At 41.5% G+C, this 16,493-nt stretch overlaps 1 protein-coding gene across 1 annotated transcript in view; it reads left to right on the top strand.

Moving 5' to 3' along the window:
- DGKQ (diacylglycerol kinase theta) overlaps nt 1–13,776 on the top strand; it is a 95,361-nt gene extending 81,585 nt beyond the window's left edge. The window contains exons 20-23 of the mRNA XM_027748065.2: nt 873–1,019; nt 2,584–2,695; nt 3,866–4,018; nt 5,189–13,776. Coding sequence (XP_027603866.1) covers nt 873–1,019; nt 2,584–2,695; nt 3,866–4,018; nt 5,189–5,287 — 511 coding nt within the window. The 3' untranslated portion in view covers nt 5,288–13,776. The remainder of the gene's footprint in view (nt 1–872; nt 1,020–2,583; nt 2,696–3,865; nt 4,019–5,188) is intronic.
- The last annotated feature ends 2,717 nt before the right edge of the window (nt 13,777–16,493 follow it).

Below are 16,493 nucleotides of genomic sequence, written 5' to 3'. Positions count from 1 at the left end.
GTGTTACATGAGGTACCTTTAATTCAGTGCTATTTAAAACCGGTAGGACACAGGACTAATTATTCCCAATATAATAATTTAAAATAACTGAAAAAGTCTCTGAAGAGTTGACTAGAACCTGCATGCTAAACTGTCTGTCTTCCCCATTTGAATATCTACAGTATTTAGACATAATGCTAGAGAGATTTTGCAGAGTTGGATTCCAATGACACCCATGTGCTAGTAGGGTCAAATAATGAAAATTTATGATTCTTATTTTAAGGTTGCCCTGAAGACCATATATCCAAACGTTTCCATTATAGAAGAAAATAGTCTGTATGTTTAACTATCATTTGTTTATGTTATTCTTAAAATATTTTGCCATAAAAATCCTCATCTTTTTAATTCTAAAATTAGAGATGTTAGAGCTCTGTCACAAATTAACATTCCTAAGCCTGTTTTAAGTTTCTGCAGCTAAGTATATTTCAAATTAATGAGCAAAGATTATAAAATGTTTTTGTGCCATAAGTGTTCTAGCATTGCATGAGAAAACACTTTAAAATGTGTCCTGAAGACCTCTAAAAATATAATCTTCCAACCCAGAAGTTTACATTTCAAAGAGGCATTGCATTCAGGCAATGCTTTAAAAGGGATGATTTTTCTGTAATAAAATTTCACAATCTCCACATGCTTCGACAGCGCAATCCTCTCTTAAGTAAAAGGTATATAAAGTAGCAGTTCATGGCTTATGCTTTGTTTCTGCAGTAAAGCTAGAAGAATTTGAAGAGGATGCTAATTGAAAAAGTCTTTAAACATACCTGCTAGAAGACAATACAAGAAGAGTGGTATGCTGGGCCTCACTTTTTATTTACAAGATACTTGTCTGCTCCTAGGTTTCACAACAAAGGAGTTTACGTGAAAGTTGGGCTGCAGAAGATAAGTCATACTAGAAACCTTCACAAGGACATAAAGCTGCAAGTGGACCAGCACGAGGTGGAGTTACCAAGTATAGAAGGACTCATTTTTATTAATATACCCAGGTAAAAAGGAGAGGAAGGATCCCTTGTGGAGGCATGCCTGGCTGTATGTGTGGAATTGCTGCTTGGTATTTGAACATCAAATGTCAGATGGTTAGATAAAATGTTAAAACGGTTTAGATCAGTAGGTGTATTACTGGGTATTTTTGATTACTGCATGACTCGCTGGCTTTGCAACTATGTGTAAAGAGCTAGTTTTTAATACTATTTTGACACTGGTTTTGTGATTCATTGAAACTCACAATTTCATTCCACATAAAGGTGACGTTTTTATGATAATAAGGTTATACCATCCTGTTTTCCCAGGGCAAACCCCATACATTTGCTATTTCTTCTCTGTCCTAGCAGTAATTTGGAATAATTTCCCCACCAAAGGTCTTCAGAATTCTTTTGGCACAGTTTCCTAGCAAAACATGGCTTTTTAGGCATGGCTCTAGGCCCATGACTTCTGTCCACTGTCATCTTCCCCTGTCCCTCCACTGCTCGAATAGTTGACTGGATTTCACAGTGAAGGCCAGACAGAATTCAACTGTCAAACACTGCCCAGGTCATACAGGCAGCTGGTCAATATACATGGAGCCTGTGATGCTGCCTGGGTAGCTGTTGAAAACCCTCAGTTCAGCTACCTTTTGCGGGGTTGTGGGTGCTGCCCTGATACCTGCAGGGAGCTAGACTTACTGCCATGGAAGAAAGGAAGCCATATCTGCAGAATTCTGGCTTCCTTAGATGTACTGTTGGTAGAGGAAGGTTTTCTGTTTGCACAAAACCAGCAGGTAATTAGTGCTGCCATACTATTATTTTTCAAGTACCCTCTTATCTTAAGCAACCCGTATCTCTTTGCATTTTAGTCTGAAAACGTTTCAACTTTTTATTCAAATACGTATTTTTACGTGTATACACACCTGTGCACATACACGTACACAAATATACATTGCACATGAGAACTGTGTGGAAGAAAAAAATCACAATTAGTGACAAGCAGTCCGTGCACAAAAACAATAAGCGAGTGATTTGAGTGAGGAGGGTCAGTATTGCACGGAAAGGAACATGGTGTTTTAATTGTCAGAAGCATGTCAGAGGATTGAAGTGCATGAATACCTGCTAATAACTGCAAGTGAGTTTGGCCAGGTACAAGAATAAAAACTTCGTACTTGTTTTAGCTTTAGTTTCTGTTCAGTAGCTTCTGTGAATATTGTCAAGACCAGTAAGAGCTGTGTTAAGTTCTTAAGTCTTGAAAGGTAAGGGTTAGTGAAGCTGTAACCTGTATTTCCCAGCAAACTAAAACTATTCAGAATTACTTTCTTCTTACTTACATTTTTTTATTTTGCAGTGGAAACTATTTACTTCACTCCTTCTTTTACCACCAAAAGATCTTATCAGAATTCTTCTAGATTTTAGGAAAAACAGTTGCTGTTTTCACAACGCAGGAACTGCAATCCCTGCCAGCTGATGAGGGGAGCAGAGTGTCTGGCTTTGGAAGCCTGTCAAACCAGCCACCCCAGCAGGGTACCAGGGAGGGTGCCCTGAGGCAGGGGTGGGTGGTGACCGTGCTGTGTTCTCCTCACAGCTGGGGCTCTGGAGCCGATCTCTGGGGCTCTGACAGCGATAATCGCTTCGAGAAGCCGCGCATCGACGACGGCCTGCTGGAGGTTGTTGGTGTGACTGGCGTCGTTCACATGGTAAGTTGGAATCCCAGTAAGCACAGAAGAAGCAGACATTCTTTCAGACAGGCTCATTTCTGTAACAAACAGTGCGTTGCAAGTGCGTAGTCCTAAAAATGATGCCTCTTCGTTAAGGTTGGATAAGAAGTAATAGGAGTGTGAAGAACTTGTTAAAAGCAGGTGGGGCAATGCTTCATAACTCGACTAGACTTTGAACCAAGTCCAGAAACTTACATATATATTAAATGCATATATATGTATGTATTGTAGAATGCACTTGCTTTCTCGTAACATGGTGTCAGAACCAAACAGTTCATGGGATGAAAACAAGATCTTACTCTAATACTACAAAAACATGCACTCTTCACCTAGTGTATCTGCAAAAAAATCTTGTTGTACCTCATCGCAATCAGGGTGGAGATTCCTTCTAGACAGGTGGCTTTATAATTTTCTGCCACAGGGTTTCCAGCCCCTGTTGCTGAGAATCTGGTGCTAGCTACTCTTGATCTGAATGCTACGTGAAGCAGATGGTATGCCATTCTGCAAAGAATATTATGACTCAAATTAGGGAACTTTAATTCTTTGAGGTATGACATATTACGTAGCAGGCCATACAGTGGCCTGCTACTGGTAACACAGTCCTGTAGAACGGCAGGTTATTTTTGTCTTTTATTCATATTTTTTTCGCTATTTAAAGAAATCTGCTGCTGAAAAAGTATATGTGGTCAGGTAACTAGAGATAACTAATCTATAAAACAACCAAAAACTGAAAGGTGAGTGCTTAAAATTTTGTGCAGCTCCATCTTTGGTGTTGGCCAACTTTACCATTTTTTAATTTAGATCTTTTAAAAGACACTGAAGAAGTATTTTGGTAGAGATCCTTAAATCTTCCATGAAAGCAGAAGCAGCAAGGAGTGTACCTGTTGCTTTGGAGTACAAACAACTTCGCTGTGGAAGTTGTTTTGCCTCCAGCAGCCTGCAGGGGTGTCCAAGTTCTGCACTAACTGAAATAATTAATGCTAGGGCACTAAAGGCATCCTGTGCAGATTTTGCCTAAGAAGTTCTTTTACTTGAAACTTAGAATGTCAGGTGAGAATAAGATACTATCCACCCAGTTTAATCACAGCTAGTATTTGTGCTTCTTGTTAATTGGGGGTCATAGATATCCTGGCTTTTACTTCCTAACAGGGTCAAGTCCAAGGTGGTTTTCGATCAGGAATCCGCATAGCCCAAGGCTCATATTTTCGTGTAACACTCCTTAAGCCAATTCCAGTTCAAGTTGATGGAGAGCCCTGGATTCAGGCCCCTGGCCAGATTATAATTTCTGCTGCAGGACCAAAGGTACTGGCTGTAGGTCTCTCTTAGCAAGATGACTTTGTTCCTCTACTGGATGTTATCATATTATCTTGCTTGTCTGTTGTGTTCTGGTGCTCAACCTTAAAGGAGCTAGTCAGCACATGTGGTAACTGTTGGATAAATACACAGCAGTTCCTACAGAATGTATTTTGAGGGGTCTCTCCAGCGGCTGAGATGAGGCTTGTGTTTAAAAAAATAGTCCCTGAGCTTCAGCCTAGTGACTTAATTTATTCCTCTGTATTGAGATTTCCAGGCAGTGTTGCTTGCCTTGAAGCAGGTCACAGCTATAAGGACCATGATAGTACTGCAGTGTGCAAAGTAGGCATCAGTTTGCTGGAGAACGGAAGGTTTGTCACAGAGTAGCCAAGGAGAAAAATGAATGATGGATGAGCTTTTTCTGCAAAAAAGAAACTTTGGAGTAATCAGTGTCTGTTTTTCCTTGATATCTCAATGTGTATGTAAAAGGAAGACAGTATCAGCTGCCTAAGAATTTAGCTTCTCTATTGACTTCGAAGTTGTGAAATAAACATTTTGCAGTAGTTGACTGTGGTGCACACCAGTCTACACATTTGCCTGCTACTTTAAGAATGCCTTTTCAACTTGCAGAAATGTGTTGCTACAGACAGTCTTGACAGTCTCAGAGAATTGTAGCTCTCCTGGAAGAGCTACCAGGACAATGATCCTTGCAGAAGGAAAATGGCTGAAAGAGAGGGTCATATCTCAAAGTTTCAGAATATGTTAAACTTTATTCTTTTCCTGAGAAGAAGGGAGGGAAATGCAAAGAAAGAGGGAGAACAAACCTAACTTGCCCTTCAGTGAGAAACATTTCTTATCTTTCTATCAAGTTAGTGACTAGTACTGTTATCTGTATATATGTGTATGTATATGAGTGTACAGGAATATATATATATGCACATACATACATATACATCTATATGCATACATATAACATGTGTGTATATGTTTATGTTAAAAAAACCAGTTAATCCTGTAGCTTTATAAGGATAGATGCGTCAGATAGTTGTGTATTTAAATGTTTTTCTGTGGCAGTTCCAGCATTTTACTTGGTTATTAGTTAGTTGCCTTAGATCAGCTTATTGTTTACTACAGGTCTTTTAATACTCACTCACTTTCTTTTAAAATTTTCAATTTTAGGTCCATATGTTGAAAAAATCCAAGCAGAAACAGAAAAAAACTGGAAGCCTGAGAGAGATGAAAGTGGATAGCATGTCAGTCTCTGAAGGAGGACGCTAAGTGGAGACCTGTGTTCAGAAGTGATGCAGCACACCTACTGTAGATACCAAGCTGGTTCAGTAAAACCAAGTGCAGACAACTCCTGAAGAGTGTTGCCTACGAGCGTGCCTTTCATTACATTTTGACAGTACTGGGTTCTACTTTGTCTTTTAAAGATAGTGCCTCATTGTCACAAATATCATGTAACACTTGTCTCATCTGAAATGTTTACTTTGGGTTGCTTTTCAATAAGCCATTTCCATTTTCCAGCCAAACAGAGATTCCAAGACGCTGAGATTTCTGCATCTGCCTTCACAAAGACTCCTCCCCTCCTTCTAGCTCCTTCTTAAAATCATTCCATAGATAAATTTTGGTGAGTTGTTCCATAATTGAAAATGTGTTCCTTTAAATTAATGTTCGCAATAGCGTCCTAACCAAAAGAAGGCAAAGACATGAGCTGCTGAGAACTTGGATCAGTCCAAATAGCACAGCTGAAACAGTACTACCGTAAAGAGAAAAACACAAAACACAGGAGAGATTATTTCTATAAAAGGAGCCCAGTGCACTGGAAAGAGAGAAAGTACTAGAACAGTTGAGTCAAAATATTTCAGAGAGTTTACTTCAACAGTACTTGGGCAGTATGAATGAAGGGGAAACAACCTGTAGAACAATTTTTCAGCTGCAACTTAGTTTCTCATTAGTCAGCCAAAGCCTGTTTTAGAAGGCATTTGAATTTCAGCAGCTACAACGCTAACGTAAAAAAGAAATAAGAATACCCAAGACAGTATTATGGTATACCAATTTTTTTCTGTCACTGAAACCATTATCTTTGACACCAGAGTTTTCTTCTTGTCTTTAATTGTGCTGTTTCTTTTTCATTAATTTGTCACAGTTGGACTATTATATAACAGCAAGCTCAGAGGCTAAAAGAATCATCACTAATTAGTGTAGAAGAAGTACCACTTAGTGTTAAGTGAATTAGAACAGTCATCTGTTAGAGATGAAGTACAGCATAGCTTCTCTGAGGAGCCTTGGGCAGTGTTGAAGCCTGTAGTGTGCATGTAACATGCTGTAGGCTTCAAATAACTGGGAATGCAGGAGCCATCATGAAAATTCACTTACCTGTTCGGGCTTCTTTATTAGGGAGGGTTCAGAGCATACTGAAATCTGAAACCATGACACCATTGAAAGCTCAGCAAAACTGATATTTATTACCAAGAGGTGGCCAACAAAACAAACAAACCCAAAAGTGAAGAAGGAGGAGAGAAATAAGCCCCCAACACAACCTCCCCAGTCACCCAGCTGTTGCCCATAAAGTTATCTTGCCAACCTAGCGTGCCTATAATTACCCATTGCAGAATCTGCATCCTTGGAGAGTCAGTAAGTTCACAAATTGGCAGGCGTCCCCGCCAAAAGGCAACATTATCCTTGATGTGAAGCTTGCTACCCTCCAAGAAAGAGCTTTCTCCTTTTATACAATTGACTGAGTGACTTCAACCTAGGCAGGTGTGGCCAGCACTGCCCAGCCAGAGGCCCCCAGTCCCACCCCTCACGATGCAAGTGATATCTCTTCAGCGCATGCATGGCTTTCCCCGCGCCTGCGCACTGCACCCGGGGGATCTCTTCCAAATGAGTCTAGAGGTTTACTTCATACCCATAGTCTTTGGTTTCTCCTTCGAGCAACCTTGGAGGACGATCAGACAATCATAAAATAGCAGTTAAATATAGTTTACACAAGAACTTTCTCCAAGGACGAAGTTTCCGTTTTATCAGTGCTTGTTTTCTCGTAACTTGGCAGGGAAAGAACAAAACTTTTACAGGTGGCTGGGCCAAACATGGACCAAAAGTATCAGCGTAATTAACCCCTGATACAGCTTCTCAAGTCTTCGATGGTGTTGCTGGTGTTGTTATCAGGTGTGGGCCCAGGGATGCAGTGGCTGTCTTTTTTCACTTGGATGAGGGTGTGCTCTTCAGATGCTCTGCGTTTATTCATCTGCTGAAGGTGTGGAGATCTGGTACTCCTTTTACAGCTTCGTGCTAGAGACTGGCGCTGGAGCAGGTGTGCTGGTCCTGCCATGCACGTGTATCTGCTGTCCATGGCTTGTGGTCATGTTGTTCTTCACTCACATCTCTGCTGGGCTCATCTCACCTTCGTTCTCCAGGGACTGAACCTTTCACCTTGGGTCATCATCATACTCAAGGGGCCCTGTGAGCCACTTGTGGGCAGGGGGTGGGGCCTGCATTATTTTGCCACTTGTATCTGCTGCTTGGAGCTACTTAAGCCATGTTGCCTAGAGCCCACTCAGCCAGACAGTGGGCTTACTTGGCCTCTGTTGCACAGTAATAACTAATTCAGCTATGGGTGGCATGAATTCATCACTCAAGTGTCAGCTTTAGGAGCATTCCTCCTGCCAGTGTGTCTAGAAAAACATCTCCAGCTGCTTCAGGGGACTTAAATTTAACTTTTAAATATGCAAAAGCCATTTTGTGATGGAGCCAGTTACGTGCTGAGGCAGTTCTTACTGGGTCTTGTTGATGAGTCTGTACTCTAAGCACTTGGCCAACTTTAGCAACACCTGTGCTTTCTACTTTCCAGTCGTGGTGCAGACAAAGGTGTGAATGTGGGTGCTACAAGAGAGTTATCTATAGCAACAGAATGATACAGCTAAAGCTATAGAGACAAAACAGCCATGGAAAAATGGCAGGTGCCTGCAGCCTCTCCTTCCTATCTAGTGATTCTGTCTGTTCTTATGTTCTGGTAGAGATGCAATTGGAGGACTGACTCCTGTTTTCAGTGAAACCTCTTCTTAATTGTTTAAATTCTTAATTTAATTTCAGGGATGTTCTTCAGGTACCACAGTGTGGACTACAACTTAACTTTTATTTGACATGCAAACTGGATTCGTGCTATGAAGGAGATAGTTTGGATAGTACAGAGCTAAAATCCTTGTCTTCCTGATCATTAAACACAGGGTTGTCTGCTTCAGACCCTGGGCATGAAGGATCAGCTGGAGCTCTTTTGGCATCCTGGTACCAGCAATACAAGTAGGAGGAATTAAGTGTTGTATGTGAGGGTATGCACTCCCTGAATGAATCTCACAAATTAGAGAGGAAATCTGAAATAGAATGCTGAAATATAATTGTCCAGAAAGACAGAGAAAATGCTTTGTATCCTTGGGGCAGCAGAAAGAATGCATGGTCTTACTTTCCAGTTGCTGACAGTAACAGAAAGGAAAACTTGACTTTTTGTTACAGAAAATGTGCATAAATTTTAAGATTGCTGGTGCTGTCTTCTGCAACCCAAGTAAATAAACCTGTCTTATTATTTTCCAGACATATATAGCCCTTCAGCATGTAGCTGACAGTGTTTCAAGTTTTTGGCTTGTTAAGGACCTGACCGTCTCTCCCTTTTGCTCAGTATCTGTTTTCTGAAATAACACGAAACTCGCAGATCACAGTATTTTTATCAGAGGTCCCCTTACTGTGGCATGTCCTTCCCGGGAGATTTTCCATCCCTGGAACTCTCTACAAGCCTGTCTCGGGGTAGCATCATGGAAGCAATGTGACACTGAAGTATGAATGTATTCTTTTTGCAACTTTCCAGAGGAGGTCCTGGCGGAGGACAATGTGGCATATTAATATAACACGTAAATGAATTACACGGACCTGGCTAGCTTGGTTGGGGGTTCTGAGCCAAATCCGCTTTATTTAAATGAAACAACACCTTATATATATGGGTTCAAAGTAACACGTGACTCCCTCGACCCATCACCATGGGTTTCTCACTGCCCATGTGTGGGAGTACTTCCCACACATCCTTTATTTCCCAGGATGCCTCATCCAGCATCCTTCCTGTAACCCGACTCCTACAGGACAAGAAGTCTCTGAGTTATGTTTTTCTTTCTCTTTCTTTTTTTTTTTTTTTTCCAGAAAGCAACTGCCATATTGTTTGAGTAGATGAGTGCCACACTGGAATGAAAATGTATCTTAAGAAAAAGGCACTTGGCATCTAAGATCTTTATGCACTGCAAAGTGATGCTTATTGTGTTTTGATGCCAAAACAGATTCCTGGGCAGTTGAGATAGGAAACCCCCTGTAAAACTTTTAAAAAGAGAAACTCACTCTTTAGCCCCTCTATTAAGATGTTCCATTTTCAGGTTCTGTAAAGGCCAGTGTATCAAGAATATTTTTTTTCTTCTTTTTTTTTTTTTTTTTTTTACATTTTCATCACACATAGTGTCTGAGAAGGCCTAGTATTGTCTTGCGTAGTATGTAAGACTTGAATGAAAGAGGGAGATAACTCTTTGCAGTTAATACAAAACATTTAGACTCGGTCTTTACATTGAACAAAACAATGCAGTATAATTTTCATGACAGTGGGCAGATAGATGAGTCTCCATACTGACTCTTAGAGTAACATTGTATGAGAACCCAGTGGTCACAGGCCAAGTACTTTAAATAATGTAGTAGCAATGGTGGTGGGGAAGAGGCTCAGTTTAGTTAAGACAGGTGTTAATGAATGTGAGGGACACAGGACCAGGAGCTGTAACTGTAGACAGGCTCATTGCTATCCTGAATACACACTCCTTTGTTCTCTCTCCATTGTCCTTGCCTGTAAATCATGGCAGGCACGGATAGCACAGCTAGCATCCCTCCTGCTGAGATACACTCTCCTGACCTTTTACTAGTGTCCTACTTAAGCTTTGCCAGCGCTGGGGAGAGAAGGGTCCTGAAAACCATGGTTCCTTTGAAATAGCCCAATATCGCATAGGAGAGAAGGTGATCAGTTGGTTAAAATCTGTTCTGATGGGTAAACAAACCTCTGCCTTGAACTGGGAGAACTGAAATTCAAAAGCTCATCCCTGAGATACAGGTGCTACTTAGAATATTTGCTGCTTTTTTCCCCGTGGCTTTTACCCTTGATTTGTATAATTTAAATTGCTGGTGTTTTCACTGCATTGATTTTTAAATGAAACTGTCCTTTTGCCAAAAACTATTTATGTATGTGTATATATGTGCGTGTACATACATGCATATACACATATGTGCACACACCCTTTGAAAATACGCCTTATTGTATTTCCTTCCACAGTGCCTAATTGTACAGCTTTTGCTCCGTTACGACATTCTGATAGCACTCACTTCTGGATCTTTCTCTCACCAGTTTTGGACAGGAGGCAGGACTTGCACTTTCCAACAAGACACGTGATGGCAATACAGTGAAAAACACAACGGTGTTTAGAGTACAGTCTCTGTGCATGTACAGTTTGAGCTTCTCTTGCTCTTTCTAGATTTTAATCAAGTCTTTGTGTGTCTAAAATCAATGGCAATGGCTATTGTAGCATTTTAAAATATAGAAAAAGCTGAGCATAGTCCACTGCAAGACTTAACTAAGGAACAAAATTAATTGAACTGTTCTAGACAATTGTTTGTTAATCGTCACGGTTACCCTCTTACAAGTATTGTACAGATTTCGTTCCTTTAAAGAGCAAATAACGCACTTGTTTTGAATACCAGCTGTTTCGAACTGCTAAGTATTTATGTGTGCATGTGACTCTGTAGCAGTCTCTTGACACATAAACGTGTCATTATCAAATGAAGCCTCATTTTGTGGGAGGAGAAGGCAAGTGGAGCTGTTGTGACACTTAAAAGGGCTTATGTTGAAGACACGGCAGATTTAGCTGCATATGTATTTGATAATGTGCTGAGCAGGTATGCTCTGTGCTGCATAGCCTCTGGTCCATATTCCAGCACTTCGTGATAATGGGGGTGCATTGGAGTTGTGCCCTTGAGAGACCTGGCAGTAGATACTCTTTCATTCTGCACCCCATACCTCTTCCTCACAACCTTCAGTGTAACTGTACATCTTCTGCTAGGCTGCCCTCTTGCCCTTCAGGCCTAGCTCTGTACAGAAACTGGTACTAAAGGCATGAGCCCGTGATGGTAAATGTGCATGGTGAGTGGGGGAATGGAGTTCCTGCTCTAAAACACTGCTTTGTTAATGGGCTTAGACTATTTTTTAATTTCTGCTTCAGCTTCTACTTTAGCCATTTAACAGCTGTGCAGTAAAGGCTCAGCAACTACTGAACTACCTTGAATTCATGGTGATTACGTTGCCTCATTTTCAGGCTTTGATCTTATATGCACAGTGCACATATAACTTCGTTACACTTTTTGCACTTACTAGAAACTACACATTAGATAGGCTTAGGCTGTGACAAAATCACAATGTTTGTACTTTTTGTATAAATATGGGGATGATTCTACAGATACAAAGATGCACTTTCAGGTAGCAATGAAAACAAGTTTGTAGAATGCAATTGTTAAGGAGTTTCTCTGACTGCAGTGTTCCTGATCCCCATCCATATCTAATACTGTGTTCTTCTTGAAAGCCTGTTTGGGAATGAGAGATGGCTTCTTCCTCCCATCACAGTATGTATTTACAGCTGACTGAAAGTTCATGTATGCTTTTGAGCAAATTGGCTGCTATTCTAAGTTTTAGGTTTTAAGTAACGTTCAAGTTTAATTTATAATGTCAATATTTACTGATTTGACATTTAGTTGCAGGAGAGATCCAGCTCAAAGCCTTCATTCCTTTTGCTATTTAATGTTTTTGGGGATTTTTTTTTTAACAATGTAGCTTTTTTATGTGTGGAGTGCAGTGAAATGAATGCAAATTACTGATCTTAACCTGCAGTTAGAGCAGCAGTTTCAATGTTTACAGGACAGTGACTATTGATTGTAAATGCATACGTGTTCACTGAAACAGTGCACTCTGTGTGTTTTGGAAGCATTGTTTCTGCTTACCATATGTCACTTTGGAGAGATTTAAGTGCAGATTATGACTTTTCTGCCATGGACTCACAGGACAGAATTTCTACTGATAATGTTGTACTGAACATGTTTTCTGAAAAAGTGACCTTTTTTTTGGTGAAGATAATTTATGAGAATGTTTTATAAGCAGATCAGTGTTCTTGTAAAAGTTGGTCTGAAGTCTTGAAATAAATGTGTGTAGATATTAAAGACCTATCCCAAAGCAAATAATTTTTTAATAGGGCACTGTCAGTGGTGTAGGTACCCCTCAGAGCTCTCCTAGCAGCACACCCACTTAGCGTGTCACTGTGCACTGCTCAAGTGTGTTATTTAGGGGACAACTTGATTTCAGAAGATGTGGTTTCATTTATATTGTGTGTATCACCTGCTATGCCTCTGGCAGCAACTCCTAATATAAACATCAGCTCTACAAGGCAGAACTTCTCCCCAAATGGATCAGGTTGAAGAGCAGAGAGCCTGCCCTTGTGCTTGACTACAGGAAGGTTACACGTCTGGTGACTGGCACTTAGAGTCCTCTCTCTCACTGTCACACAGTGTTCCACATGAGCCCTTTTGCTTTCTGGAGGCAGGCAGGCAGGCACAAACCAGGAGTGCCTGAGTCAAACTGCTAGCAGTTTGGCTCACCATGGCACCCATTTCCTAGTGCTGCTGGTCTTGCCAAATCGAGTAGCAGGAGGTGCTTGAAGAATTACTGAGTATTTATCGTGTAATTTTAGGTGCATATAAAGCCTTCACTGCTATTTTAAAGCACAATTCGGGGATCTGTAGCATAGCAATAGCTGTACAACTCCAGCATTCCAAACATGCCCAAAGCAAGTTATCCTTGTGATAGTTTAATTAGCAATGGTGTAGCTAGTAGCAATCATACCTTGAAGCTGCAAGTTCTGATTATTGGAAGAGAACATCTCTGCTTTGAATGCAAAGCATCAGAGTTTGCTATAGATTTCAGTGTCCTTCCTACTTATGAACAACCTATGACATCTTAATTCAAACTGTGGCTTCACTATTGCTTAAATAACTGTTTTTCACCTCTGACTATTTAAATTATCCAAATTCATGCAGTTGTATGAATGTTGTTTTATTATCAGGATACTCTTAAGGTGTCTCATAGCATTTCTTGTGAATGTTCTAATACATTGGTAATAAAGTATCGTGGCCCAATAAACTAATGTAAGATGACAAGTTAGTGTCTAGTGCTTATTCTTTGTGCACCTGCCTAATTCTCAGAATAAAAAGCGCCTAAGCATAAGCATTAAAGTGGTTGAAAACACATTGTGTGCCTCAAACCAGTAATGCATTATCACACATGTTTACTTGTGGATTGGTCTCAGAAGCTGGCTTTGAGTGATGTAGCTTGTTTCTCAATGCCTGCCTTGCAAATGAGACATGTCACTATATTGTGGTAACTTGTCTACAAATAACATACCTGGTGTAATAATTGGTTTTTGAAAAAGTAATTTATAAAAGGTGGACTTTTCTCTTATATTTAAACATCTGTTTGTCCTTGGGTTCTGTTCTTAGAACAATTCTGTATATATTTTGCAATATGTGTTTTGTGTTTGACTGTACATTTTGCACCAATTTGAAATTCTGTATTCTAAATATAATTTACAAGTTCCCAGAGATCTGTAACTAGACTTTGTCTGTGAAAAATACAACATCTCTTCTGCCCTGGATGTTTTTGAAGTAGTCATGCTTTAAAAATAGTGAAATACACTTACGCAGAGACAAACATACTTTGTCTCAGCTGCACACTGCTTTTATAGGAACTCTCTAGCCTTGCTGGTTGAGATTGGGTCATGCCCTGTGAAAGGGTGGCTGTGTTCTAAAAGTGTGATTTCATATGTTTTCATTTTGAGACGACGCCTACACACTGAGTTTGAACCCTGCAACATTCAAGCATCTCTAGAACCCTTATTTTTGTGGATAGCGCTTACTGTAACTGGTAGAGTCTTTCTGCAATAGCACCATAGTGTGTTAAGCATTTCTGGTGTTTCGAGTTACTTTAACGATGATCCAGCTTTTCCAGGGTAGTTTTGTACATCTTCTTGCCCTATTTGCCCTCCTCTGGAAACACATGACCTGGTTTTGTCAGGTTGTGGAGAACAGGCCCACTCATACTCTCGTTGTGCGTGGCTCTGGTGAGCAGTGGGGGGACCTGGCCTGCACAACTCGAGCCAGACGTCATGGACCTGGGCTTGGAGGGAGTCAGCTGGGACAAGTAGGAGGGCTCTGCAGTGAGCTGGATCCAGGTGGAAACTGCCCCACTCTGGGTGCACAAGCCCACCCCTCCCTGGAGGTTAAGATATGCCTTTCCTGGCTGATGGGGGGATCCATCAGCTTGGCACGTCCACTTGGGGTGTCCCTGCTGCACTAACCCTGCCTCTGGCAGTGAGCAGTTGGTTCTCCCCACTCTATTCAACAACTGATTGCAGAACAGGGGAGGGCTCGGTTTTGCCCTAGCATCTCAGGGTAAACCTTACTGTTCCTTGCTGGACTGCAAATCAACAAGCTCTGAAGCAGCTACAATTATATTTAAAAACCATACATAGAAAATTGCAGTTTGAGACTACTGTTGTGGGAAAAGAGGGGAAGCATCCAAAGTACTGACCTTCATGTAGGGGGGGGGAAAAACCCATAAAACATCCAAGTGAAGTGTTCACCATTTAATCAAGCTTTACACCAAGTGGCTTGCCTTAAAAATGGAAGAAATTGTTCTTTTTCCCTTAACTGAGGAAAGCAAAGTAGCATTTTCCACTTATTATTCCCTCAGGTCCTAGTGGTGGTGTGGCAGAGTAGAACATAATGCTGTTCACACCACATGGACTTCTTTTCAACTTCTACATGTTGCAACCCAGCACTTATTTCAAATAGACTAATACAAGAGCCAGCTGAGCTGTCTAGTAGGTAAAACAAAGGTATCTGGAAGGTATCTCTGCAGGTGCTGAATGTGGTGAAATCCCTCCAAATGGTGCAGGTGGGATTGTGGTACACCTCTGTGAGACAACAGCGTGCAGGAGCTATATGAACTTGTTTTTCAGGAGACATGACCAAAAAATTCATCTTCATACATAGTCCCGAAACTGAAAGAGAATGATCTAATTCTCCAGTAACTGGGAACAAGTGAGCAGTGATGAATTCATGATCCTCCTTCTTAGCAGAGCACTGCTAGAGGCTCAGGTATCACACCTGACTAACACCTCCTCAAAGCTGTGGGAGTGGCACCCAACCTGCCAACAGGAGGTGCAGCCAGCACACCTAAGCTGTGATGCCTTGTGTGGCTCCTTTAAAGTTGCTTAGTTGAGCATAAAGGCACAACCTCAGTGCTACCCATGTGCAGGGAGGCTTTGAAACCTTTACCTAGGCCTAAATGAGAGTGCTCTAACTGCCAAAGGGAAAGAGGAAAACAAGCAAAGAAATACAAGTGGAGGGACTTCCTAGCTTGGGCTCCAGATGGCCTAGAAATTGTTGGAGGGATCTGGGGGAGAAAGGTGTGTGTGGGTACCCAGTGGGTTGCACCCCATGTACTTCATGGAGCACACCTGAAGTGGCCTATGTGCAGTCAGGAAAGGCAGCAGGTCAAGTTGCCTGCCATTTCAGAGTGAGACACCATAGGCTTCAGTGAAGAATTCATATTTACAGAGTTCAATACACATTCAGGAACTCAGGTACTTCCAAGATGCAATGTTGTTCTGCCTATACTGGTGATGATCTGCCAGTGAATTCTACCCCTGCCCTCCTCTGAGCTGAGAAAAGAACAAGGATCTGTTTTGCAGCTGGCCAGTTTGAAGCAGGACTGGCAAGATCCATGGCCAGTGTCCTTGCTGCTGGGAATGTTTTATGCTTCCTGAGCTACTGCAGTTGCCTGTGCTTTGGGAGTTGCAGGAGGGATGGCTTCTTTGTGTCAGCAAGTCCTGACCTCAAAGTGGTGTGCAAATGGGTGGAGCTGTGAGCAGCATCCTCAGAAATCCTGGGCTCACAGCAGCCTCAGGTAGCTGGCACAGGCTCGAGGGCACTGTTCCAGCAGTGGTGTCAGCACTTGCCTGTGAGAGTGGCTGCTTATGATAAATGATCAATTTGATTCACAGCACAGGTTGGCTGAGGGAAGCCCTGAAGGTGACAGAGGTTGTCCCTACCCCATTTTCCAGTCTGGGATGAGGCACTGTCTGTGTGAAGTTTCTCTGGATGTTTTCTGAAGCCTACTTTGACCCTGACCCCATCTTATTACAAGGGCCCCATATTAAGTCAGCAGGCTCCTGGTCAGAGCACTTGTCTGGGCAGACTCTGTGCCTGACCTGTTCTACTCTTTAAACTCTGTCTATAACTGGTTTTGTTGTTGTCGATTTTCTTTCCTCTCTCTCTCGGATCCCTAGGAGAATTTCAAGGTGGATTT

Source organism: Pipra filicauda, unplaced genomic scaffold (assembly GCF_003945595.2).
Source record: "Pipra filicauda isolate LSUMZ 115617 unplaced genomic scaffold, ASM394559v2 scaffold11_size5308982_pilon, whole genome shotgun sequence".
In the NCBI taxonomy this organism is placed as follows: Eukaryota; Metazoa; Chordata; class Aves; order Passeriformes; family Pipridae; genus Pipra; species Pipra filicauda.
This window is presented reverse-complemented; position numbering and strand designations above follow the sequence as displayed.